General features: G+C 39.6%; 1 protein-coding gene across 3 annotated transcripts in view; it reads right to left on the reverse strand.

Moving 5' to 3' along the window:
• Positions 1 to 26,921, reverse strand: part of LOC124613242 (ATP-dependent DNA helicase DDX11) — a 166,510-nt gene that overhangs the window by 66,126 nt on the left and 73,463 nt on the right. For all 3 annotated transcript variants that reach the window (XM_047141919.1, XM_047141918.1, XM_047141920.1), the window contains exon 8: positions 18,204 to 18,327. In XM_047141919.1, coding sequence (XP_046997875.1) covers positions 18,204 to 18,327 — 124 coding nt within the window. The remainder of the gene's footprint in view (positions 1 to 18,203; positions 18,328 to 26,921) is intronic.

Genomic DNA, 26,921 nt, shown 5'->3' on the forward strand with positions numbered 1-26,921 from the left:
TCTTCTTATACACTCTTCTGTCTGCACATCTAGCTTGTAATATGGCTTCACCCCTTCTTTCAGTTCCAGTTATATGTTAATATGTCCTGCTAATAGCTGACAGCACCTAGTGATTTTTCTGACTAGAACTCCTTGTGTGATGATGGAGCATGTCCATTTGTTACGGTAACTCAATTAACTAGCAAAAAGAAACGCCATACAATGAATTCACAGAACACTATATAAGTTACTTTATCCTATCCTATAGGATGTTTCTAACATTGGCATACAATTACAGAGCATTAACCAAATAATAATTAGAGATAGTTAACAACCTTCATATGATGAATAACGATAATTTCTTCAAAGATCATACTCTCGGTCTGGCTTTTTAATACCAACAGCGACATTTATTTTATATTATTGTAGCTGTTTCCCCACAAATTTTATACATAGTTTACCAGTGTTAATCAAATATTAAAGCTTAATTGACATTACTCTCAGCAGTCAAGTAATTTTTGTTTCATTTTAGATTATTTATAATTTTACAGGTGAATGTAATGTGATATGTTGTAAGCTTCCACATCCACTTCAAGCTAAAGTCTGTGGACATTAGATGTCTCAAGTTTAATTTAGGCAGTCAGAATGTATTTAGTTGGAGGCAGATCATTTGCAGGTAAACACTGGAATGTTAAGAGCTGTGACCCTGAGCACAGTACCCACACAATGTATATGTTCCATTTAAACACAGCTTGATTATTAATTTCAATTTAATTAGATAATACTATGCAGTAGTTAATATTCAACAATTCACAATGAACCTAACACATAACGCTTATTCAAGAAGCATTTAAATGCTAACAGTTACAGTTACAAACACGTATTTTCACTATGGTCAGTGTCATTCTGGATCGTCTGTCATTAAAAACACAAAAATTTAGATGAAACAGCATTTATGGCAATTACTGTGTATCATTCACCTGCAGTTGTTAACTTGAAACACTTCATAAACTTTAAACTAAAACAACACTTCTGTAATTGCTCCTTATCACCATATTTTCATCTGTGTTACTAGTTAATATTCTCTCTCTCTCTCTCATCACATTTTCCCTGCTTTACAATCATTTATATTAATCTAACATTTAATATTCTTTAATAATCCATGTAATACCATTCCTCAAAATTCTGACTACCTCCACTCATTCATTCATTCATTCATTCATTCATTCATTCATGTACCGTAGATTCATCAAGAACTTTCAGGAACGTGGAACAAATCAAGGTACTTATTAACATGAGCCAAGGGCAGCATAGAAATTTAATCTGTACCTTGTATTATCAGTTAATTATCACCATACTGCCAAATGCTATTCACACTTGTGTCACCTAAATGTAATTGAGTAAATTAGTAAGGAAACTGCTACTTTGAAAAACCTGTTGCTTCCTCAGTTTTATTGTATACCTGCTACTTATCTCATATTAATAGCTTAATATTTGCTTGATTACAGAGTCATTTTTCAAAGAAAATGTTTTTACAACTTGTAGTACATTATCATTTTGTAACACATACAGGACTCATAATGGAGTTATGTACTCTGGTGGTAAAGTATTCAACAAGCTCCTATCTAGCAGATAGGAGCTTGTTGAATACTTTACCACCAGAGTACATAACTCCATTATGAGTCCTGGGCAAGAAGGATAATCCACAAGAAAGTTATTTCTGCATTTTGTATTGCAAATGTGTAAGTTACAGTTCTGTTGGAATTGATTTTTATTATAAGCAACAAAAACCATTAAGGAGTAAATGTATTGGGAAGTTGGTGTAAAAATTTCATGATCCTTGAAATGGCTTCTGCGAGATGCACGATTCTCTACAAGATGCACAAATATCAACTTAACATATTATTCTTACTACTTGCTTCTGCTGAAGAAACATTTTGTTTACTTCTTTATTAATTTATTTTTCCTTTGCTCCATTTTAGCTTGTTATACAGCTGGACCACAAGGAATTTTACACCTTGTGCAGTGCTGAAAGGTCACTATTAACGCAATAGCTGCTGGGAATTCATTTATTATTCACTCAGTTACAACTAGTTTTGTAACCAAAAAGTTGCATGTTCAGGTGAGAAGCAAGTGAACCTAAGGAGGACAAAGTTTACATTTAGAACTAACCTTAGCTTGTCTGTATCAAAGTGCTGCAGTGCCAATTACATTATGATTACATCCCCATGAGGGTAAATAATATATGTTCCCCATCTTCCTGCTTGAAACTGGGGTATAAAAACATACCCTTCATCTGTAAAATGAGAGAAGACACAAGGCAAGATGAAACTGTAAGAATAAAATGACGGCAATCAAAGGAAATGGACAAGAATCCCCCAGCATATCCAGGTTATCAGCAAGTGTCATGTGCAAACAACAGGTGAAGTGACCAGGACACCAACACAACACAGGTGTGGTGTGTAGGTTATGTTCACAAAAGACTGTCCAGGAGTGTATGTGTGGAACCAGAGGTCCAACATAGGAGTCAAATGGTTCCAAAGGCACATTAGCAATGGAAGGAATCAAACCCAACCAAGAAATTTAGTGGAACATCTGTACAAAACCGGATTTTGGTTTTGCACAGATGTTCTCTCTTCGTGTGCATCATGGAGTTATTTCACAGTTTCGTTTTGTTCCTGCCAGTGCTAACGCAGCTTCGGAACAACTGGGGTCCTGTGTTGGACCTCCAGTTCTTCACATGCGAGCTTGGGCGGTCTTCCGTGGATATGATCTGTGCACTACGTATGAGCTGTGTTTGTGTCCTGGTCGCTTCTGTGGTTGGCTAACCGCACTTGCTGGTAAGCTGGATGTATTTGGGGATTCTATCCATTTCGCTTGATTGCCATCATTTTCATCTTATGGTTTCATCTTTCCTCGTGTTCTAGTAATTGATGCTGCAGCACTTTGATACAGTCAAGCTAAGGTTATTTGTCATTGTAAACTTTGTACATTCTTTAGGTTCACCTGTTCTGCACCTATTTGCCAGCAGCTGCCGTGGTTTGATTAGCTGAAATGGATTACTACAGTTGTGGTTGCGCCACCTAGCAAGTGACCAGTAAATAATGTATGCTCATAAAGTCCAACACATTTTATACTACTAAAGCAAGTTCACAAGATTTGTTTCATTTCACATTAAAAAAAAGAATTTAGCAAGATACATAGGACATCCACAGTAAGTAAATTATGACTACACCTGTATTCCATTAGTCACATTACAGTGCATGGTGATGGGAACTTTGGATACCTCTACATTTCCCCCTTTCCTGTACCATACATGAACAGCAAGCAGAAGGAACAACTGTTCAGTGTGCATAAGGAACACTTGGTGATAATACTGCCTTGTTCTCAGAATTTCAGCAGTAAACCTTCCCAAAGTGACATAGTTAATTAGAATTATTCCATCTGTTTATGACTTCAACTGCTGTTAACAAATACTTTTCTTTTTTCTACTTGCTTATTTCTTAAATCTTGTACATTTTCCAAGTAGTATACATGTGGCAGTGTTCGAATATTCCAAAACACTAAACTACTTCCCAATCAGATTCATTATTCAACATAACATTTCTGATGTGCTGATTCTAATGCTGCACTTAGTTTTACTGCGAAACCATTTAATTAAAAGCTGGATCTAACTGAAAATCCCATCTCATTAAGGAATAAGAAAAGCCTTGAGGGTTAGTATGTGTTTCTGGGCATAGTGACACATAAAGACTGGCAGTTCATATTTCAAAGAACACATCTAAAATTCTGCAAAGCTAATAATTTACGAGATAACTAATATTCAGTTCAGAACTAGCTTCATTTTCCACTGTAGATTTTGCTTCTATGCTCATTACAATCCAACCTTTGCCATTATATATTTGCAGACTTGAATTTTGTGCACAAAATGGCATACTTCATTAAAAAATAAGCACTTAATTAAGATTTTTGCATAATTTATAGTAATTTTTAATATGGCATTTGTATTTGTAAGTCAGGTATTCCTCACACAGATGCACAAAACAACTCTAGAAACGTTCAAAACCATCACATTTTTCACTAACCGAACTTTTGCCAATACTTTTTTGCCTGAATCTGACATAGCCATTTTTCAATCTTTAAATATTTGGACATCACTCAAAATCTACAGTCTATGCCCAGTCTCGATTGAGCTAACGAACGTTTAACACCTATGTCGAGCACGCTCCTGGTGTTCACTCACTCAACCACTGTGCGCAATCTGTTTACAAAAATATATGTATCTGAAAAAAAATCAGTAATGTCGATGTCCCAGTTGGGTCGGTCGGGTCAGTCGGTCGGTCAGTGTGACAAACAGCGAGGTCATCAGTCCCAAGATCTAAGGTGGCAGAAACTAAGGGGGGATCAACATCAGCAGCACAGTCCAGTCCAGTCAACGAGAAACAAAAAAGCCAAATGAAGAGGCAGAAGGAACATTGGGATGACAGGAAGAGTAAAGAACAGGAGGGGGGAGTGTTGGAGATGAGAAGGGGCAAGAGAAGGGGGCACCCTAGAGGCACTATACACACTGGGACACCATTACTGCCACCCAGGGGGAAACAAAATGGCACAAAAGCCCAGACAGAACATAAGGAAATAAGGGGGGAATTTGTGGCCAGCACAGAGACAAAGATGAAGGCCTCCCAAACCAGCACCAACATTAACCAAGGTACTCCATTTCCGGAAGGAAATTCAAGTACTTAAATCTCGGAGGACAAACCACTTTCATAAAGAAAGCCGAGGACGGATGTAACCATGCGAGGTTCATCTGCTAACACCTGAGACAAGGAGAGGAGGAGGGCATATTTAGTGTGAAGGGCCAAAACGAAGGGACTGTCCAACAAAATATGGATCACTGTGAAGGGGGCCCCTTAACTACAAAATGGTGGGGGGGGGAGGCTCATTTTGGTGTAAATAAACAAGGGTCAACCTGGTATGGCTGATATGAAGATGGCACAGAGGACACTAAATTCTCACTGGTAGGGGTGGGGAGAAGAATGCCACATGGCAGGAATCCCCTTAATCACACAACCCTACCAGGGACAGCCCACAACTGCAGGAAAAGGAATTTGAAGTGAAGTCACAAATCCATTCCTGCAGAGGTCATGGAAAATGAAGGTAAATGATGCCATGACCCTCCCCCAGCTGGAAGATCGAGAAGCTCATTACCTGGGGTATCCTCATGGCCAGGAACCCAAAGGAAATCAACTGAATAAGCAGCACGGTCAAGATAGCAAGAATGTTGCGGATGGCTCAGGGACCAAGAGGCAGCGGGAAAAACACCATACGATAGCATGAAGGCCGCTCATCAAGTACTTGTGTAACAAAACTTGGGTGAGAAAGGGCAGTTTAATAAAGTAGAGGGACCTGTAAATGGCTATCAGTTCCATGGTAAATACCCCACATTCGGGAGGCAAGAGATGATCTGTGCCAAAAGAAGACATGAAGGCATATCTAGTGTGATTCCACGTTTAAAGCCATCAGCGTAAAAAACAATAGCATCCTGAAACTCTCATATGAGCAGGTGGAAAAAAACAACAGAACACCATCAGAGCAATGAAGGCTTTAAAACCCCATAAGTATCCATCCAAAATGGGGGCTGAGGAACTAATGAGAATTCGAGGCGAGAGTCTGTTCAGGAGAGAAAGTGGGGAACACAACACAGAGGGAAGACGGAAATCATGGCAGAGAGAAGTGAGGCACAGCCCAATGGTAAACCCACCCGCAGATGGGCAACGGGCAGGCGAAATCCTGAAGCCACAAAAAAAGAATAGAAGAGGAAAGGTGAGCAGGGAAAGTACAGAGAGTGATTGTATAGAAAACCAGGAGCTGGGACCATTGAACCCCATCCTAACATCAAACATGAGCCTATCAACAGAGTTAGTGCGTAAGGCACCAGTGGCCAAACAGATACCACAAAGGTGGATCAGGTCCAAGAGGAGCAGTGTGGAAGGGGAAGCTGAGCCATAATCTTGACTACTATAGTTTGGCTAGGACAGAACTAAGGCCCAATAAAGGTGGAGAAGAATCTAACGATCTGTGCCCCAAGAAGTGTGGGCTAGGAAGCAAATGAATAGTGTTTACAGAAACAGCCAATCTTCAGAAGGCAGATTTGGGGCAACCAAATAAGCTTGTTATCAAAAAGAAGTCCCAAGAAACGGAACTGGGGAACCACTGTCTGGCGTTGGGCATCGACGTAAAGCTGCAGATAGGGATGGACCATAGTGCAGCAACAGAAATGCCCCATCCACATTCTAAGGGGGATAACAGAAAACCATGAGAGAGTGTCCACACAGAAGTGCGCCAGATGGCAATCTGGAGCTGTTGCCCTGTAGAGGTCACAGAGTGGGAACTAGTCCAAATATAGAGATCATCCTCAGACAAAACAGGGGTGACCAATGATCCGACAGAGGCCACGAGCCCATTAATATCAACGAGGAAAAAACAACACTTACATGGAAATCTGTGGAATGCCATTCCCCTGGATCCACAGAAAGCTGAGAATGGTGCCAACCCCACTCGGAATGACCAGTGAGACAGGATCTGGCGAATAAATATCGGGAGAGGATCCTGGATACCCCACTCATGGAGTGTAAATAAGATGTGATGGCACCAATCCGTGCTGTAGGCCTTACACAGATCACAGAAAACTGCAACAAAATGGCGGTGCTGAGAAAAGACTGGTCGAACTGTGGTTTCCACCAGATCCTTACCAGGCTTAAGGACGGTAACCACAGAGGGGAAGGCATCTAGGAGCCAAATGCAGTTCAACACTCAGAGGAGCTATTGCTGTTGTGGAGGACAGAAGCATTAAAGCAATTGGTTATGGGTGCAACTGGGCCCATGGGCTGAAGCATGGGAAAAGGAGAAGGCCAGAAGAAGTTCCCTTTCAGTAAAACGTTCACTGTAGGATTCTGGCTGAAAGGGGTAAAACATAAGTGGGAAGCTTCATACCACTGGTTCCAGAGGAGGAAGGTAGTCGGATAGGAGGCTGCGGGCTTTCAAATTAAAATGAAAGATGTGGTGGTGGCCCTTAACTATATACCCTCCGACTCAGAGTTGTAACATTAAAAGTTTTGGCTGGTTTCGTTGTCTAGGGGCTGGGATATGTAGTTGCCACATTACAGGCCAAATACTGCTGAGTATACAGTATACGATAAGAATACACACATGAATCGAATGGTCGAAGGTTTCTATCACTCGGCAATTGCTAATTATGAAAATAACACATACATTTATAAATGAGAGAACACAATTAAATAAAATCTGCAGGTACTATCTTAACGACTTTAAATGACGAGTACAATAGTATAAGTACTTTTGAGAATGCGGTATATTTCTGCAAAACACTTAATGGTGTCGATGGTACAGCAATTAAATAAAATATAAGTTGAATAACAGGGAAACAATAGATTCCTACTGCATGTAGTTAGTTATGAATAACAACATAGCTCGCAAGATATTCACTTTTAAATGCACACTACACCTTCACTGCAGAAGCTACGGAAATCACACAAGAACACAGGTCAGCACTCCGAAATATTTCTATTCTCTGCGACCATGCACAAACTGCTCCACTGTCCAAGTATTTCCGCCGACTGTGCATCCAACGCGCTGTATTGTCTGCATCCAGCACTCATATCCTGTGCCGTACTGTCCAGAACTGCCGCACTGCTAGAATTCCCTCCCATTCAGTCTCCCCATGCACGAGCGCTGTGATTGGCTAGAGTGCTCCCGCCATATTTTCGAACCAACGCACCCACACACATATTTAAGCACATACAAAATAATGGATTTACATTTAAATACTTGAAATTAAATAAATATTTCTACAGCTGGACCATAAACACACTCTAATACACATTATTAAATAAATATATCTAAAAACAAAGAAGATGTGACTTACCAAACGAAAGCGCTGGCAGGTTGATAGACACACAAACAAGCATAAACACACACACAAAATTCTAGCTTTCGCAACCATCGGCTGCTTCGTCAGGAAATAGGGAAGGAGATGGAAAGACGAAAAGATGTGGGTTTTAAGGGAGAGGGTAAGGAGTCATTCCAATCCCGGGAGCGGAAAGACTTACCTTAGGGGGAAAAAAGGACAGGTATACACTCGCATACACACACATATCCATCCGCACATACACAGACACAAGCAGACAGTTAATAAATGTATGGAAAATCTGATTACACCATCAGAATCATAGAGCAAATAATAGAAATGTACATGTTTCCTTTTGAGGTATCATGATTGATCTGGCTACTATTAATTTCTATACAAACTGTGAAATGTCTGCCATTAAGGTTTCACAAAGTCTGCCATCTTTGGCACATAGACATCTCCTTCATCGACATAAGCATCATCCTCGTCACAGTGGAATTCCCGGCCACATGGCTGGACCATGCGCTCGGGCTACCCCTCTCGTCCGGCTAACGTTTGGCACCACATGTTTGCTAATGATCTCGACCCCGCCGCGCGGCCCACGTGGTCGCCGTCAACTCTGAACTTAGAATATTTCCAGGGCGCCGCAACTCGCCCATTACCTCACAATGTGAATGCAAAATGGGTCGCAATGTGTTGTAGTAGAACATATGGATCTGTACAAAGGTCAACTGGGAGGATAACATCCAGGATGGAAAACTGACATTGGCAGCCTTGTAGTGTGCCGAGTGTCACCAACATGGATGGGATGACGTCCATAAATAAGAGGTCAGAATCAGGTTGGAAGGGGGATGGGCACACTGAGGGGGCGGGGGGGGGGGGAGGCTTTGTTCCAGGACTTATGTTCCTCCTCCTCCTCCTCCTCCTCCTCCTCCTCCTCCTTCTCCCCCTCCTCATTCATAGGTTGAGGAGGGCAGAGCTCAGAGAAAAAGCAGGCTTCAGAGAGACCTGAAACTGAAAGAGTGGGGGGCAACCTTGGGGCACATGGAACTGAGGCTCCTGTGGCTGACTTGTGGCATCAGGGCTCCAGTTGAGGAGACACTGGGGAAAGAGGTCCTGAGAGGACTGGGATAAGGAGAAGGGAGGATGGGAAAAAGATGTAACAGAGGCAAAGTTGGATGTCACAGACACAGGGTTAAGAAGGTCATATTTCTGACAAGACTCACTGCAGGGTATATGATCAAGGGACTTCTATTCCTGTACCTTCTTATAAACTGGAGAATCTGGCAAATGTAGAAAGTGATGGCCGTGACAATTAACACCCACAGGCGGCGGAACACGGGCTCCCCTCATGGAGTAGGTGTCCACTTTCACCACAGTGTGTCCACTATACAGCAAGAGGACAGGCCTAACACTCAAAACACCGAGTGCCAGAATAAAGGCACTGGTACCTATGCAACTGCCCATATGGCCTTTCTGAACATGCTGCACAAAATGAAGGCTCTGCTGTTCCAGATTGGTTCTAAGCTCCTCATCAGTTTGAAGGATGAGGTCCCTATGAAAAATGGCACCCTGAACTATATTCAAAAACTGGTGAAGAGTATTGGAGACAAGGATGTCACCAACATGGTCACAGGCGTGAAGGGCCTCAGACTGGGCACCAGAAGAAGTTTGATCAACAGCGAACTCGACCATATGTTACTAAGACAGTCCACTTCGCCAAACTTGTCTCCAATATTTTCCACGAAAAATAATGACCAGGTGGAAGTGTCCCTGTCAGTCCTGCTGCAGACCAGGTAGCATGGAAAGGGTTTCACCCCAAGCCAGTGAGACTGGCCCTCTTCCAGGGGGTAGTCAGGGAAGGGAAGGGGGCATGTGCACAAGACAAAGCATTAAAGGATCCATTCCCAATTAAGGAGATTGACGTAGAAGAACAGCCACTGTTTTGCAGCCTAATGTGTTTCTTACGCAAAGCATCCGCCCTGATACCACTCACTATGACCAGAGGCTCTCCCTGTGGGCACCATCCATCCACAGCAGGGGCCATCTGGAATGGCAGCCATTGCTGGTAGTTCCAATGCTCCAGGATGATAAGCAACCACCCCTGAGATAGCAGCTCAGGTATCAGAAGTGTGATGCCTGCATTGTCAGGGGCTCAGCCGAAAAGGTACCTAATTAGCCCACTATACGGACTGGCTACCATGCTGGCTATACAAATTAAATGACAACGGCGTTGAGGAAATGATCAAAGAGGCAGTAAGGCCACACGCCAAAGACACTCCGTCAAAAATTTTTTGCCGTTTTTTCTGAGCATTTGGTTAAGGCAGGTTCCTTCGAGCACAGTGTAAATTGCAGCAGCTGAATATTTCTGAGAAGTACGATTTCACTGCTGTGCACTGAACATTTGTGGGTTACCAGGCTGAATACACATTCCATTGAGCACTTTGACTTTTCCATAGAAAAGCCAATCACGTGTGAAGTTGCTCAAGAACTCAACCTGCACTTTTCTTATGGATAATTGTACTTTTTGCCATTGTTATTGTATAATTTGTAATCTATGAAAGAACTAAAACAAATAAGAAAACCTAACCTTGAAGCCTGGTATTTTTTAGCATGTGTTATCCTTTAAGATATATCAAACACAAATGTGCCAGTAAAATTTTAAATGATAGCATAAATAGCTGGTCAAGGGCCTGAAATTTTTCTGAGTGACCGGACCTCAAGGTGTTATAAAGTGTCAAACACTCCATGATTTACGAAATTCATTGCACATTCTCACACATAACATAATTTGTCTTGCAATAAAAGGAAATTTACTTTAAAGAAACACTTCTAAAACCACCATCCACAATATTTTCCCATGAACTGTTAGAAACATAAACAGTTGAGACGTTACGCACATCGAAAGCAGTCTACTGTTACAAAATATTGCATAGTCTTCGTCCTAAAGTATTTGATACCTTTAGCTGTCCACAGATGCTTGCATGTGCACTGTGTTTTGCTGTTGCAAATAGCACATTTTCTTTGCAACGCTTTATGTTGGGGTTGTTCTCTTGTTTATGTTTCACTGCTGCAGTCTTATTCCACAGTAGTTGGCTAAAGTGAAATTTTTTAGAGTATCAGTTCTTACCAGTCAAAGTCACATAAATTTAACTGAAAACTAAGATAATGAAAAATTACCAGAATCCTAAAAAAAATTCCCCAGATATTTCCTGGACAAAAAAAATTCTTTGGTTTTCCTGGATTTCCCAGTTGTCCTGGTGTGTCTACACCCTGTTCTTTCCCAGCTGTCTCACACTACACAGAGACAAAATTAAGAATGAGAGGTGAAACCCCAAAAACGAAAGGTGAAGAAAAAAAGAAGAGGAACGAAACCTTCAGAGATAGCAGAAACCAGGAGGATAGTTGGACTGACGTAAGCAAGAACAAGAGAGGGGAAGACAGAGGTAGAGGCAAAGAAGTAAGGATAAGGAGGCAGGGGCACAAGGCTGGGAGTGCAGCCCAGAAACGACAAAAAAGGCGCAATAGTTCGGGGCCACATGTGAGCCATGCACAAACTCATAAAAGCGCTATGAGTGCCCTGGGAGTGCTGTTGTTGGTAGGACATTTGGACTATCATCGTCATTAGAATAAGTGATTGTTGAGAGTGGTGACTTTCATTCAGGACTGAGTAAACTATTGCAGTACACTTCTATCTGGTGGGTTACTGCAAGACAGTAGTGTATGTGAACTGTGAAGTTTAGTGTAACTATTAACTGTGTTCTATGCCACATTAATTACTTTGTTTAGTGACTTGTTAGAGCTACCATTGGTTCTTAGACAGAGTTTTATTAACTTGTGCTTCAATGACTTTATAATTTATTCAAAGAATTCTGCCACGGAACTCTTGGTTATTTGTGGGTACCGATCTAATTTATTTAGCTTTTAATCTTATCAAGCTGGAAAGTTGATCATCGTCCCAACAACAGAACTTTAACGGATAATAAATGTATGAAGGAATGAAATCAAAATTGTGGTTGTATGTACACTGTTGCACAAACACTAATCAATACTCAATAAAATGGACTGCCACAGCCCCACTTGCTGCAACTAGCCAATGTTTACAGCAAGCTCTCTGGTATATTTACTGATGATGAGCCTGTTCGTTGTGGTTTTCTCCTGGACTATAATTTGGACTTGGTTGTTACCTACTGTTGATATTTGGCTAGCACACAGACTTCCCTGTCTGCCCAATGTGGTACTGGTTGGTTGGTTTGATTTGTAAACAGATCAAACTACGTGGTCATTGGTCCCTTGTTCCATTGAACCAAGTCCCTGGGATAAAACGGTACACACCACAGGAGTTCTAGATCGCAAAAAAGAGAGGGGGGGGGGGGAGAGGGAGAGAGGGAGGGAGGGAGAGAGAGAGAGAGAGAGAGAGAGAGAGAGAGAGAGAGAGAGAGAGAGAGAGAGAGAGAGAGAGAGAGAAGAAGAAGAAGAAGGAGAGCAAGCTGAACACACTAGAGACAACAGAAGACAAGAAAAGCACAGACATGCAAGAAACAGACAGAAGAGCTTAAGACAGTAGAGCAGATGTCCTGGGCTGGCTCATCATGAGGATAAAAAAGGATGAGCCAGCCACTCTGAAACACATTAAAATCAAAATCACTAACCTAAAAGTACTAGGGTACAAGGCACATGGTGACGAAGAACAGGAACTAAAACTTAAACTAAAGAATAAAAACTGGCGTCACGTAGAAAAGGTAAAACCAAGTTAGCCGTGGAGGCATTGTCTCCTAAAATCAAAGGAAGGGAGTCAGGGAGATTAAAATTCCATCTCAGAGAGGCTAAATGTGGACAGTCCACCAAAAGGTGGACCACTGGCAAACGGAAACCGCAGCGACAACATGGTGGGGCCTCACGCCGGAGAAGATAGCCACGTGCCAGCCAAGTGTGGCCAATGTGAAGGCGGCAGAGGACCACAGAGTCCCTGCGATAAGCCCGCAGAGAAGACTTCCGTTCATTTGTGTGCTCCTTGATGGCACAGAGTTTATTGGGCGTAACTAAGCTGCGCCATTCAGCATCCCAAATCCCGAGAACTTTGCGGCGTAACACTGATCGGAGGTCACGTTCAGGTATACCAATCTCCAGAAATGGCTTACAAGTGGCCTGTTTTGCCAGCTTGTCAACAAGCTCATTTCCTGGGATTCCAACATGCCCCGGGGTCCGTACAAAGACCACTGAACGACCAGATCGTTCGAGGGCATTAACTGACTCCTGGATAGTTGCTACCAGAGGATGGCGTGGGTAGCACTGATCAATGGCCTGTAAACCACTCAACGAATCACTGGAGACAGGTAGGACACACCAGGGCAGGAACAAATATGCTCAAGAGCACAAAAGATGGCCACCAGCTCGGCAGTGAAGATACTGCAGCCATCTGGCAAGGAGCGCTGTTCGATATGCTATGCGCTGAGTGAGCATAGGCAAAGCCTACGCGACCATCAACCAGCGAGCCGTCGGTATAGATGACTTCAGAACCTTGGGACGCATCAAGGATTGATAAGAAGTGACTGCAGAGTGCCTCAGGAGAAACAGAGTCCTTATGGAAGCGCGAAAGGTCCAGCCATAGTTTCGGCCAAGGCATACACCACGGGGGCGTATAATTTGGTAATCTCTTCACTTGCTGTTCAGACAATAGCTGTGTTTTCAGTGGCGAACCGATGGCATGTGGGTGCACTGAGAGCACGGTGTGCAATCAAGTGCTTCCCAGTTGAACCGACAAACTGTTTTCTCCTGCAGCCATGTATGAGTCATTCACCAGACTTCCAGAGTACTGTGTTAGCTAAGAGGTATCCACCTGGAGGAAGTTTTTTCTTTTGTGTATTTCCACTTGTGTCAGAAACTATTGCTGTCTGTGATTTGTTTGTAAATGGTTTGTGCTTAATAAAATCCGTGTTGCTGAAGAACAATATGTAACATCAATTCCATCTGATTTTTGTATGCAACACAGTTTTGCTTCCCTCAATAGGAAACGGAAGTTTTTGTTCTCTGCCATGAATGTTGTAGGCACTGCAAGAATTACACATGATTGTAGCAAGTTATTTAGTAAACTTTCATTCCTTTTGTTGCAAATTGTCATGGCTGATGATGGTGGTAAGTGACAATTTCTACTTACGCAAGTGAAAGAGGTAATTTGCAAGAAAAAAGTCTTCTTCCAGTGCGAAGCACCTGTATTTGTGTACCACAACTGTCGCTTCGAACAGTCAATGCTGCAGTCCCCATCTGTGCATTGATCTGTGCAGACAGCCATCATTCATGAAATAGGCAGCAAGACATGCAGTACACAAAGAACTGTACTTCCAAAAATAAATTCGGAGTCATACGTTCTTGCCTTATTTTTCATTGATGTGGAAGTGTGGAGTTTCAGTGCAGTAATTAAAACACAACGGAATGGAGGAACTCTTGGCACAGAGCTGGACAATGTCATCATCTGCCAACAGGATAATATGGACGCAGTATGGAGGAGCGACGGCTGAAAGCAAGGGGAAACTACAGCAATAATTTTTCCCGAGGGCATGCAGCTTTACTGTATGATTACATGATGATGGCGTCCTCTTGGGTAAAATATTCCGGAGGTAAAATAGTCCCCCATTCGGATCTCCGGGTGGGGACTACTCAAGAGGATGTCGTTATCAGGAGAAAGAAAACTGGCGTTCTACAAATCGGAGCGTGGAATGTCAGATCCCTTAATCGGGCAGGTAGGTTAGAAAATTTAAAAAGGGAAATGGATAGGTTGAAGTTAGATATAGTGGGAATTAGTGAAGTTCGGTGGCAGGAGGAACAAGACTTCTGGTCAGGTGACTACAGGGTTATAAACACAAAATCAAATAGGGGTAATGCAGGAGTAGGTTTAATAATGAATAGGAAAATAGGAATGCGAGTAAGCTACTACAAACAGCATAGTGAACGCATTATTGTGGCCAAGATAGATACGAAGCCCACACCTACTACAGTAGTACAAGTTTATATGCCAACTAGCTCTGCAGATGACGAAGAAATTGAAGAAATGTATGATGAAATAAAAGAAATTATTCAGATTGTGAAGGGAGACGAAAATTTAATAGTCATGGGTGACTGGAATTCGAGTGTAGGAAAAGGGAGAGAAGGAAACATAGTAGGTGAATACGGATTGGGGGACAGAAATGAAAGAGGAAGCCGCCTGGTAGAATTTTGCACAGAGCACAACATAATCATAACTAACACTTGGTTTAAGAATCATGAAAGAAGGTTGTATACATGGAAGAACCCTGGAGATACTAAAAGGTATCAGATAGATTATATAATGGTAAGACAGAGATTTAGGAACCAGGTTTTAAATTGTAAGACATTTCCAGGGGCAGATGTGGACTCTGACCACAATCTATTGGTTATGACCTGTAGATTAAAACTGAAGAAACTGCAAAAAGGTGGGAATTTAAGGAGATGGGACCTGGATAAACTAAAAGAACCAGAGGTTGTACAGAGATTCAGGGAGAGCATAAGGGAGCAATTGACAGGAATGGGGGAAATAAATACAGTAGAAGAAGAATGGGTAGCTTTGAGGGATGAAGTAGTGAAGGCAGCAGAGCACCAAGTAGGTAAAAAGACGAGGGCTAGTAGAAATCCTTGGGTAACAGAAGAAATATTGAATTTAATTGATGAAAGGAGAAAATATAAAAATGCAGTAAGTGAAACAGGCAAAAAGGAATACAAACGTCTCAAAAATGAGATCGACAGGAAGTGCAAAATGGATAAGCAGGGATGGCTAGAGGACAAATGTAAGGATGTAGAGGCCTATCTCACTAGAGGTAAGATAGATACCGCCTACAGGAAAATTAAAGATACCTTTGGAGATAAGAGAACGACTTGTATGAATATCAAGAGCTCAGATGGAAACCCAGTTCTAAGCAAAGAAGGGAAAGCAGAAAGGTGGAAGGAGTATATAGAGGGTCTATACAAGGGCAATGTACTTGAGGACAATATTATGGAAATGGAAGAGGATGTAGATGAAGATGAAATGGGAGATATGATGCTGCGTGAAGAGTTTGACAGAGCACTAAAAGACCTGAGTCGAAACAAGGCCCCCGGAGTAGACAATATTCCATTGGAACTACTGACGGCCGTGGGAGAGCCAGTCCTGACAAAACTCTACCATCTGGTGAGCAAGATGTATGAGACAGGTGAAATACCCTCAGACTTCAAGAAGAATATAATAATTCCAATCCCAAAGAAAGCAGGTGTTGACAGATGTGAAAATTACCGAACTATCAGTTTAATAAGTCACAGCTGCAAAATACTAACACGAATTCTTTACAGACGAATGGAAAAACTAGTAGAAGCCAACCTCGGGGAAGATCAGTTTGGATTCCGTAGAAACACTGGAACACGTGAGGCAATACTGACCTTACGACTTATCTTAGAAGGAAGATTAAGGAAAGGCAAACCTACGTTTCTAGCATTTGTAGACTTAGAGAAAGCTTTTGACAATGTTGACTGGAATACTCTCTTTCAAATTCTAAAGGTGGCAGGGGTAAAATACAGGGAGCGAAAGGCTATTTACAATTTGTACAGAAACCAGATGGCAGTTATAAGAGTCGAGGGACATGAAAGGGAAGCAGTGGTTGGGAAGGGAGTAAGACAGGGTTGTAGCCTCTCCCCGATGTTGTTCAATCTGTATATTGAGCAAGCAGTAAAGGAAACAAAAGAAAAATTCGGAGTAGGTATTAAAATTCATGGAGAAGAAATAAAAACTTTGAGGTTCGCCGATGACATTGTAATTCTGTCAGAGACAGCAAAGGACTTGGAAGAGCAGTTGAATGGAATGGACAGTGTCTTGAAAGGAGGATATAAGATGAACATCAACAAAAGCAAAACAAGGATAATGGAATGTAGTCTAATTAAGTCGGGTGATGCTGAGGGAATTAGATTAGGAAATGAGGCACTTAAAGTAGTAAAGGAGTTTTGCTATTTGGGGAGCAAAATAACTGATGATGGTCGAAGTAGAGAGGATATAAAATGTAGGCTGGCAATGGCAAGGAAAGCGTTTCTGAAGAAGAGAAATTTGTTAACATCCAGTATTGATTTAAGTTTCAGGAAGTCGTTTCTGAAAGTATTTGTATGGAGTGTAGCCATGTATGGAAGTGAAACATGGACGATAAATAGTTTGGACAAGAAGAGAATAGAAGCTTTCGAAATGTGGTGCTACAGAAGAATGTTGAAGATTAGATGGGTAGATCACATAACTAATGAGGAAGTATTGAATAGGATTGGGGAGAAGAGAAGTTTGTGGCACAATTTGACCAGAAGAAGGGATCGGTTGGTAGGACATGTTCTGAGGCATCAAGGGATCACCAATTTAGTATTGGAGTGCAGTGTGGAGGGTAAAAATCGTAGAGGGAGACCAAGAGATGAATACACTAAGCAGATTCAGAAGGATGTAGGTTGCAGTAGGTACTGGGAGATGAAAAAGCTTGCACAGGATAGAGTAGCATGGAGAGCTGCATCAAACCAGTCTCAGGACTGAAGACCACAACAACAACAATGGAGGGGCGAGGCATCGGCAATCTGCTCTGCCTGCGGTTGTCGGCTTTGCAGATCTTTTACCCAGTACTTCTCTTTGAAGTAGCTCCTCAATTCGTATCATGAGGCTGAGTTCTCCCAAAAAGGAGAAAATCCCTGGCAGTACTGGAAACTGAACCCAGGTCCTCTGCATGGCAGTCAGTCACATTTACCGCTCAGCTACAGATGCAGACTAGATAATGTCAGTACTGGAGGCAAGTACTGACCAGCAATTCTGTCTCATAATTTAATAGTTTCCTCATATGAATTTTGCCTTTGGTACAAGAAAAGTCTTGATAGAAAGCACATCTTGCTGGTGAGTGGGGACATTACTGTACTACGGCAATAGTTTCATTGTCTGTAGCATAAATTTCATTCTAAAATAATTTGGGCAAATATAAAAACTGCTGGAGCTTCTGTTTATTTATTAAAATGTCATTTTTCTAAAAATTTACCACAGTCCCAACTTTTTAAGTCATTTAACTCATTTGAATACACACCATGAACAAGTTAGGATAATAACTCTACAAAATTGCAAGCTGAATTCTTCAGGGGAAAAAAACTATATATCTATATGTACTACTACAACCAACTTACTATGAGAGAAAAAGGTAAAATACGAGATATAATCAGATGTGTTTCACAGAAAGAAACTTATCAGAAACAAAACTCATGTCATATTGTAAAAAGAACAAATTAGTTGAAAGATCAAGCTTACCAAGCAGACGTAGAAGCTTGCTAATTACAAAAATAAGCTGTTCGAGGCGTAGCAAATTAACAGGACTGAACTGCCGTAGGAATCGCTGCCTGTATTGAGAAAGCTGACTATGGGCAAAGCTCAGCTGCAATGAAAATGTACAAAAAACACCATGAGACAAATAAATCAAAGGGCATACATTAATCATTAAGAAACAAAAACAAAAGGACAAAAATGTTGCAGCTCATAGTTTACAATGAGAGAAATACTAAAATTATACAAAGCTGTTCAAATGAGAAACCAACCAAGGTAAGGATAAGATAATGAAGGATATATCAGCTAAACCCTTAAGTTACAGTTATAAGTACTGAAATAATTCACATTTGATCCTTGTATGATTTTTTATCTCATAGTTCTTAGTTAACTGATTTTCACATCCCTTCTATTTCCTCCCAAATGTCTTTTGAACAAGAAAAGAACTCAAAGTATGATAACCAGTTTTGGAGAGCTTAATTATGTAAGTTAGGTCATCTGTTGTAATGGCTGTTTGTTCATAGTCTTTATTTATTAGATTATTATCCACTAATAATGATATCCACTCTAAGCTCTTGTATGTTAATAATACCATTTCAAAATGCAATAACCTTGGAATTTGAGAAGAAATAATGAAAAATATGTTAGTACCTAGTGCCAAGACAAGAACAGCTACTACTGCTGCAGTAGAAATAGCATTGTTTATCTGTCGGTAGTCCATAATTTCTTTTATGAATTGTATTTTTCCTTTGTTTTTAGACAATAGGCAGACATGAGATTACAAGTACGCAGAAGGATGGATGTACCGAGATGCATCCATCGCCAAAGGTGCTAGTGCATGTCTGTGAGGTGGTACTCAACTTGTAAGTGCCCAGTTCAGATTCTAGTGGAGAAAAGCCTTTAAGGTTGGATATAGTTTTACCAGTATTACAGTTCTTCACTCGCCATGCTCTATTTTTATGTTTATAAGTTTTGGAGTTACTTCACCATTTTCAAGGATTAGACATTTTTGAGTGTTATATCTGTTTCACTTTCTGTCCTAGCAGCAAGTGAACAATGCCGTTTTTAAAGTGCATTGAATTCCTCAACCAGTGTGAATTTAATAAAATTCTTTAGTTAACTGGACCACAATATTATTAAATACAACAAAACCAAAGTTTCAATTGCCTTTGCAGAAGTCTTCATCAGTTTAATCAGCCTGAAGAAGACCACAGCAAAGCCAGTCAAAACATCAGTTTTATAGTATTTCATAAAGATGTGACCCAATACGCAGAAGTATTTTATTCACACATTTTTGTTTTCCAAGATTAGCACCTCTGATTACATTAACTACCAAATAAAGTATTGGTAATGACTACCTTCTGCACTGTTCATTTACTGCTTACCTGGTAAACTGAAACACACATAACACACACATTCTCTCTCCCCCTCAGCCCCCCCTCCCCACCTGCTTTTTGGAGTATTTATTAAAAGTATCTGCTATGCAGGAACTGTTGTTTACAGTTCTCTTCAACAGAAATAATGTCACTTTCTATGGCTTCTTTCCTTGTCTTTCTTTTAACATTATTCCACATTGATTTCATTTCGCTGTGCGATCTGTCAATTTCAGATGAGATGTGCAAACTGCTTGATTTTATTTTCACAACTTTTCATCGTATGTTAAACTACTTTTTATACTATAAAAGTACTTCCAGATCATTACATTGTTCTGATTATATAAGCCCTTTTGTTGTTGTGGAGAGACTTTCATACCCGCAATAATCCACGGTTTCTTTAATGACTTCCTATTATTACATTTGATTATTTTTTTTTTTGAAACCTACAAGGGGGTGCTGAACAGTAATGCCTCTGAATTTTTTACATGAAAACAATTAAAGGTTTTTAATAAAACAGACATTATTAGCATTCCACACCTTTATTCTTCATGTCTACGTATTTATTTCTCAAAATAATCACCCTGGTGACAAACACATTTCTTCCAGTGAGAGATCAGTTTGTTGATACCTTCACTGTATATCAGTTTGACTTCATTGACAGAGCCATAACATCAACCCTGTCTGCACTGCTTCATTGCTATCAAAGTGAAGTCTTCGTAGATGTTATCTGAGTTTTGGAAACAGATCAAAAATGGAACTACACGAAGTATGACCAATGTCAGTGAACCAAACATGCTGGATTGTTGCAGGTGTCACAGCGCTCTTGTAAGGTCTCACACTGTTGTGCTGAACGAGAGGTCGCCCGAGTTGTGGACAAAATCTTCGAATTCATGCTTTGAGTTTTCTAAGAATCTCACGGTACCTAGCAGAGTTTAAGGTGGTGCCTTCTGGCATGAATTCCAAATGCACCTCACCTTGAACATCCCAGAACACTGTGAGCTTTACTGCCTGCTGATGGGCAGGTCTTTAACTTCGTGGGCACCAGTGATTGTGGTGGAACTCCACCAACGTTCTCTTGTTCTTGGTCAAAATGATAAACCTAGCTTTCATCATCATGTCACAATATAATTCAGGAACCCATCAGCCTCATGCTCAAAAAACAAAAGAAATTGTTGACAGATGTCCAATCTCATCTGTTTCATGTCAGGAGTGAGCATTTAAGACATCCAACATGCACTCAAGCTTTCTATACTACAGTTCTGCACTAATGGCCTGTACACACACTCACAATATGCCACAATTACTTGAGAGTTGTGTCTTTGTCCGATGATTTTCTCTGATGAGTTCATCAACCCGATTCCTACGAGTCTCGTCAGTTGCCGTAAGCGGTCATCCAGTGTGACCACACATTGAGGTTAGCACCACCATCTCCTTCATTACAAGCACAAGCAATTGAACTTCGCACATTATTTACATCAATATAATCATCACCACACACAGCTTCCGTTTCTCTGCGGATTACAATTGGCATAATATTTTCTTTGGTTAGAAACTTGATTAAAATACACTGTTTCTCAAGCACGGACATAGTTATGTTTACACACCACCTTGTTCAACTCTGAAATTCAGAGTCCTCTAGTCTGTCTCTAATGACCTTGTTGTCGATGGCACGTTAAACACTTATCTCCTCCTCCTCCTCCTCCTCCTCCTCCTCCTCCTCCTCCTCCTCAAGAGTCTGCTAGTAGCACATGGTTGCAACTTTTGTCAATGAAGCAGGGGAGTCAACTGAGCAATATGCATGACATTTAATACCTCAGCTGATTTTGAGAGCAGAATAAAAAATTCAGAGGGCCTACTTTTTCAGCATGCTGTCATACTTCCCAAAATGGATCCAAACTCAGTAAGAAAGGCCTTGAATTTAGGCTAGCATTAGGTTCATTTTAAATGTCACCCTCAATCAATATTTTTAAGCTTCCTTTAAAAATTTCAGTAGTTTAGCCATTAATCAGCCTCACACTTTTCTTAGGGTGTTTCTGAACTAAGTAATGTGACTAATTGTATATCTTGATCTGACTATCTGTTTACAAAAGGATGGACACTTCTCTCTAACTTCTGCTGGTTGTATGAATAAATTACCTATACGGGATCTACTGTGTTAGGTAATTCTAGTAGGGAAATTGATGATTGATAGTAAATTATAAGCAGCTAACAACAACTCTAGACCACTTTTCCTGCCATATCCCTTAAAGAAATTTATATTAAAAATCAACTCAAATTAATAACACCTAGCTTTTATCGGATAGCATAATAATTCATCAAATTCTTTTATGAAAAATTCCAAATTACCCAATGGAGAACTGTATGCTGTAACAGTCACAAGTATCACATTCTCCCAATATTAACTCATAAGCACATGCTTCTATATCCTGATCTATCCTGATCTATTTTTTATTTATATTCCTTTTATATGACTGACAACCCCTTTATCCATATTGGGACTACATCAATATGCAGCCAATTTATAACCTCTTACATTAGGATTTCTATCCCTGTGCTTATATGGTGTTCAGACAAAATAAATCAATTTCTTTCCAACTATTGATATCATGCAATCACATCAACAACTCATTTACTTTATTTTTTATACATCTAATATTCTGATCTTTCCAAAATGGTAATGAAAGCTGAAGACTGTACCAACATTCACAATGTGAAATGATTAATAATGGGACCTACATACGACAATCCAAACACAGATTGCAACATATATGTTGTGCGTGTTTTTGTCATAGGTAAGCTAGCAAATATCTTCTGTGTAAAGCAAGAAATCTGCAAGCTTTCAGAAATGTTAGCTTTTATAACAGTGTCTTGACATCTTATCAAAAGAACTTTATATGGCACATTTTTAGTGGTCTGGAAAGTTATTTCCGTTCTCTTAGCTGTAGCTGCTAAAGCCTGACTGGATCTATTCAGCAGAATATTTAAATTTAGTCACTTGATTTATTGTTCTATTTTTATCTTTGATGTTTGACAGTAGTTCCACATTTTTAAGACGTCATTTTACAGCCATTTCACTCTAGCACTTCTTCCAGTGTGTCAATTTGCTGTGTGGAGCTTCAAAAGCCTTCTTCATCGGGGCTATATCACCTGCAAATGCAAAGCATTCCATTTTCACCCTCTTCTTCTCCATCCCAATGCTCTAGAAAAGTTTGCTTCCTTAAAATCTTCAAACCAGCATGTAAATACTACTGTTTTACTGGTATTAAGAGCACTACTTTTTCCCTCCCTTTTTTTCTGATTAAATGATATTTTGACTTAAGTGTCAAACCTTAAGTCTTCCCAATGCCCTCACCTTCTGCTTTCTGTAGTTGTACCTGATAAAGTATGTGAAGACCCTGCTAAGGGCGAGTCATATATTTTCTTCTTTTCAATTTATACATTCCAGATATCTTCTTTTATACTGTAAAGTGTAACCATACTTTACTTTTATTTTGTTACAACATGAATTTCCTATTAACATGTTTATTTTCATTATTTATTTTTTGGTATCTCAAACTTTAATAATATGATTGATGCCCCACAGCCGATTCCTATACTGCATTATGCATCTTAAAGAGACCATTCAACTGCCCACAACTGATATGGCACCAGGGCATCAAAGCACAGACATTTTATTGTCTCTGTGTAATTTTTATTTTGCAAATGCATTCTTATGTACATCATCTTTCTAAATTGGGCATCACTAGGTAATGCCCAATAATAGTAACTGAAAACTGGTTATATTTTCTGTATCTATATGCAGAAAATAAAGCTATTTCAAACCATCTATGATAAATTAGTTCTTTTGGATACAATTCACTATGTAATAGCACCTACTAGGTAGTTTCACATTTTCATATCTAGGAGAGTTGACTGAAAAGTAATGCCTCCACCTTCGTAACTCATCAACAGTTGGCAGTATTGGTGTGCAGCAGGTACTGGCTTGTTCCATAGTCTCTTCGCTACAGCTCCAGTTGGCAGGAAGCCTTAGCATTGAACAGTTGTGTTGTTACAGTGTGAAGTATGGAACTCTGTGCAGACAGTCAGTCAATGCAATTTAAACAACGTGTAGTCATTGAATTCTTGACAGCAGAAGGTGTCACCTCAAATGAGATTCATCAGAGAATGAAAGCAGTTTATGGAGATTGTGTTGATGTGAGTGCTGCGTGTCGTTGGGCAAGTAATTTTAAAGATGTTGAGGCGGGAACATCTGACCTGCATGACAAACAAAGAGTTGGACGTCCTGTGACAGTGACCACTGAGCTTAGTCCAGCAGACAACAATTGCTGCTCAATTGCATTTGCATTCTGGGTCATTCTATGTCAAATCAACACATTTTAAATAAAAATTTGACCTCACCCTCTTAGATTTTGCTGAAAGTTGGCATACTTATAGTAGGTGCTGAAACTAAGAAAAATTCTAAATTTCAATTTTTTTATCTCAAACCATTCTTGAAATATGACTATGTAAACTTTTCAAAAACCAGCCAAAAATGAGTGAATGGACTTTTTTTAAATTGCCCTAGGAGCTGCTCTAATTGAGCTAGAGCTGGGAAAGGTGTCATTTTGCAGCATTTTGCATGCTCTTTCCAGGAATATACAACAAAACATAGCTTCAAATTAATCACCTTTTTCAAAATACTAATTAATATTTTGATTTATTTCTTTTTACAAAAAGTACATAATTGAAAATCTTCAAAATATTTCCACAACTACTTCATACTGTTGTAAATCACATGGCAAAATATAAATGTGGAATGATGATGGGTTCATTGTTAAAAAAAATTATTCCGGACTCTAGTTTTTCACTAACAGCCATAGTTTGACCAAACTGACCTTTAACAAACAGAAACTTCATTAAAATATACTGGAAGGTAAGTAAAAAAGGTATTCGAAATATCAAAACATGACTTTATTAAAGCAAAACTAATCAGCATTTTTATAATTGATTGCCTATTTTAATTTCATACAACTTAACTAACAGTATATTTACTGATAAAACAAAAAAGTTTAAGCATTTAACTACAAACTGAAAAAAAGTATGAAAAAGCAAAAGTATTAACATAATAGTTCTGGTCCACGAGGTTTGGAATGAAACTATTAAAAAAATTAAATACATAATGCTTGTTTTTGAGTAACAGGTATCTATACATAGCTACATTTAATGCAATAGGTTCTAATAGTAATTTTGAAACAACTTTCTATATAATATACATTAACACTAACCTGAGACAAAAATTAAGTTTTGAGTTGAAAGCAGTTTCCCAATAAACTGTCTTGGAATTTCGCAGATTACACTTTAATAAATCCGACTGGGTTTGGTTTACATAACTTTCATTAAGAATATATGTTCTCCCTGTCGGAGTAAATGGATTTACTTTTGTGAGAACATTCACAACTGACACCCACAGGACATATGCATGTGCAGAATAGGAGAATGACTTAGCTGGTCCACATGGATAAAGAAAAGTTATTTTCACTTCATCAAGTTCTTTGTTTTTTGATTTTTTTTTTTTTTTTTTATGTACCCAAGCCACCAGTTTCTGCCATACACAGTGTGACACAGCCTGCTACATCTTGTTACTTCAGTTTGTCTGGTGACATAGTTACTTCCCTCTCCCAGCGGTGCATGTCACCTGATAATTATTTGACTATTAATTTTGATGTACTGTTGGGAATGAAATTGCTGTGTTCCTTTGATTGTCAATGCCTCTTCAAGCCGGCTTTTTAATAATATTTCTGAAGCAGCATAGTCTTCTTGAGTGGAATACGCAAAATCAACATTTGTTATATTATCTACTGCCTACTCAAATAGATCTCGTGGGGTTTCAATCTGATTTTAGTATGGCCTTTGCAAACTTGCACATGCTGCCAGTCAGATAACTGAACCCCCTACTCCATCACAAGGCCCTTTCCCATGTGCTGTGGCTGAAAAGTGGCACTCCGCTTTTATCTTGAAGTCTTCCTCATGAAGGCAAAGGTTCAGGAAGATTTATTTTTGTACTGAGCAGCAGAACCGTCAGAATAATAGTATATTTTTTTTGGAAGCATTTGAAATTTATTTGTTAGATAAGAAATAAGCTTCTTTTGGTAGGTGTAAACCGCAACTGTATTGTGCTCCAGGCAATCAGAAACAATGACAAAGCTCAAACGCTCAATTTTGTCTTCCTGTTTGTAATATATAACAAAAGGATGAATGGTAATCTTTTGTCTTGTCCAGTGGTAACTCTGAGCTTCATCCTGTAGAACTGTACTATAATTTTCCTAAAAAATCACATATGACAACAAATTCAGATTCCATAAGGTCTTCTATTGTGGAGTTAAGGAATGTTCGTTGTTGTTTGGCAATGAAGTCATGCCGAATCAAAGTAGACATCTAACTACAAAATAAATCTATGAATTCTTCAGAACTTTTCTGAACAATTTCCAGATTACAGCAGTCAACTGACATCCACTATCACAACTGAACTCGTTCAATTAAGTTTTCATCAAAAGAATCTTGTAAAATTTTACGTATGACAGTTTCTCCAGGGCAATATTCATAGTTTCCCATTAGCAATCAACTGATGATGGGTTGCAATGCATTTTTGCAATGCACTGCTTATAATTGTTTAAGCTGCTGTTTGTTACAGTATTTAGCTTGGCATTTTCTATCATTAATTTTATGTTTTGGTGAGTTGTGCACACACAGACAGTGTGTGCGCGCCACTCCAGCCAGCAAATACACAATGTTTCAGTCTCAACTTAGCAAATTTAGAGAAACCTATTTTTATGTTAGGAAACTTGTCTTTAAAATGTTTGTAAGCTTCTTTAAGGTTACACAAAATAAGTCTTTTTGATATTTTTGTTTTACTTCCACTTGTTTCTGTAATTGTCACACAATCTTTAATACCTGGCATTGCCCGGCTAACTTCATCATTTTCATAAAATGAATGTACAGTTTTGACAGTTTCTGTTGGTAAACAGTTCCCTGGTTTTGGGTTTGGACCTTCCGTGAATCCTTTCTCTTTCAAAATTGTTTTGGACTGCCGAACAATGCAATTAGGAGCATTAAATTCCCTCATTATTTTCCTGACACTCCACTTTTCAGGTAAACTTGGAAGACTCATTAGTTTTTTTGCTCTACTTACAGAATTATTAAAGTTTGTATTGAGATTTTGAAGAAATAAGTTTCAGCAGCAATAAAAAGTTTACGTGTCACTGATGAGGAGATTTTTTTCACTTTTGATTTGGCAATGCCTAGATGTCACTTTTTTCTTATCAATTGGGGACTCTCCTAGTTCTTGAAGTGA

This window comes from Schistocerca americana, chromosome 4 (assembly GCF_021461395.2).
Source record: "Schistocerca americana isolate TAMUIC-IGC-003095 chromosome 4, iqSchAmer2.1, whole genome shotgun sequence".
NCBI lineage: Eukaryota > Metazoa > Arthropoda > Insecta > Orthoptera > Acrididae > Schistocerca > Schistocerca americana.